The sequence below is a fragment of the Pteropus vampyrus genome, unplaced genomic scaffold (assembly GCF_000151845.1).
Source record: "Pteropus vampyrus isolate Shadow unplaced genomic scaffold, Pvam_2.0 Scaffold558, whole genome shotgun sequence".
NCBI classification, from domain to species: domain Eukaryota; kingdom Metazoa; phylum Chordata; class Mammalia; order Chiroptera; family Pteropodidae; genus Pteropus; species Pteropus vampyrus.
The window spans coordinates 121,373-123,356 of NW_011889339.1; the positions used below are offsets into that span (position 1 = coordinate 121,373).

Below are 1,984 nucleotides of genomic sequence, written 5' to 3' on the forward strand. Positions count from 1 at the left end.
GTGGCAGGCCGTGTCATCCTGCTGGACCTAAGGTCTGGGCTGGGAAACTGGGGAACGAGATCTCCACCGGCATTGCACAGAGGCCGAAAGATGTGTGTCTGTGGAGTGGTAAGTTCGGTACGAACTCAAGAGCAGGAAACACGAGAGCCAGCCCACCAGTGCCAGGGCAGACATTGCCAATCAAGCCCAGCACCGCCCTGCTGGGTCCCAGATGCCCCCAAATGCCGTTCCCACACGCACGCTCACGCTCGAGGCAGGAGGGGGGTCATAGCCAGCACGCAGTTGAGCCAGGGGTCGGCTTGCCCCGAGGATGGTCCTGGGGGCCGTTCCCCCATCGGGCAGGCCATCGGAGGGTGGGCACGGGGCAGGGACCATGCTGGCCCTGGAATGGCCCGCACCCTGCCAGCCTGTTCTGGGAGGGCGGAGGCAGCATGCATGGGTGCTGCAGGGTCACCCGGACTGGGATGAGGGGCAGCGGCTGGTCTGAGCAGCCTCGCAGAAGTCAGACTTCCGGGGGAAGTGACACCTGGGACAGCGCCCCGGCCTGAGGCCTCTGTCCACCGTCCCTGGCTGTGGGTGAGCACACGCTAACACTAGCCCCCTGCTCTGGCTGGTCCCACAAAGCGAGGAAGGGGTGCGGGTGCGGGGGTGGGCTGCGTTCACTCAGGCTGAGCCAACACCTAAGCGATTCCTTAAGTCGGACCGGCCTTGCCCAGGCCACCGCAGGGCTGCGTGACGGAGGACGTGGCGATGGTCCGGGCCAGACCGCCTGACTCCCGGAACCGCTGCTCGCTTCGCGGCCCTGGCGGGGCCTTCGCTCCGGCCTCATTCGGGCCTGCAGAGACCAGGACCCGCTCTCCCCGGGAACTGGTACCCGGGACGGCGCCACATCCGCGTCCGCGGCGGCCAACGTTTGCGGACAGCGGGTTGTGGGGTGCTGAGCCAGCGTGACAAGGCCCTGGCTGGGGAGCCCACTGCCGTCCCGGGACACGGACGGCGGACGAGAGGCACGAGGGGGACACGTGCCGCAGGGCCCCGTGACAAGGGGCTGGACTTGGGGCCGCGGAGCAGGGCGGAGCGGACGCCCAGGGTCTTCCTGACACGGCCCGGCCCGGCGGAGAGGGGGTGTCGGAGGGGAGGACGGCGCAGGGCTGGACGCGGCCCGCGGGGTGCCTACCTTGCATCCGCAGCGGGTTGTGGTAGTGAACCTCGAGGCGGAGGAAGCGTGAGGACCCTGCGCCCCCAAACGCGAGGCCGGCTTCCTCCGGGTAGTAGAAGGCCTGCAGGCAGGGGAGAGGGTGCGTCAGGCGCCCGGGCGCCTCGGCCCCACAGGCAGGCGGGGGCTTCCCGGGCGAGGTCCCGGGCAGGCGCTGGGGCCCAAGCCGCCTGGGCGGCGGTGGCGGGCGGCTGGCTTACACGACGCGCCCCTTCTGACAGGCGGGCGTCCTTAGTAGAGTGGGGGCGGGCAGCGGGGCCGCGGGTGCCCACGGGTGGCCCTGCCCGGCCTTCTCTGGGTGTGGAGAGAGCTGGGGAGAGCCCCACGGATGAGCCCAGGGAGGCCACACCCCGGCCCCACCACCAGCCAGCCCGGGGCCACCCTGTGCGCGAACCCCTCCACGTCCAGCAGGGACTCGAGGCCGGTGCCATGAAGAACATAGCTCGGGAGGCTTTTGGACTTTTATAGAAAAGCGACAGAGGCTGGAAAAAGCCTCTGTGGCTCCAAAGGCCAGTGGGACATAGGCAGAGCCGGGCAACTGGGGGGCCCCGTGCACACCCTCCGGCACCCCTTCTCGGGGCCTCTCCAGCAGAGAAGTGGGGGACACGGAGGTGGGGGGACGGGGGCCGCGGGGCTCCGGGCACGCACCTTGGCGCCCAGGGCCCAGGCGGCCAGCACGTGGCGGCAGTGGTTGAGGCGGGCGGGCTTCATCTTCGAGTCGCAGGGCCCGCTGAACCGGGGGACGCTCTCGAGCTCGGCGGCACACTG

General features: G+C 70.1%; 1 protein-coding gene across 1 annotated transcript in view; it reads right to left on the reverse strand.

The window, feature by feature from the left end:
- The window catches only part of DBH (dopamine beta-hydroxylase), a 27,160-nt gene that overhangs the window by 17,645 nt on the left and 7,531 nt on the right, over nucleotides 1–1,984 (reverse strand). Inside the window, exons 3-4 of the mRNA XM_011384054.1 lie at nucleotides 1,865–1,981; nucleotides 1,178–1,280 (exon numbers count right to left, since the gene is read on the reverse strand). Coding sequence (XP_011382356.1) covers nucleotides 1,178–1,280; nucleotides 1,865–1,981 — 220 coding nt within the window. The remainder of the gene's footprint in view (nucleotides 1–1,177; nucleotides 1,281–1,864; nucleotides 1,982–1,984) is intronic.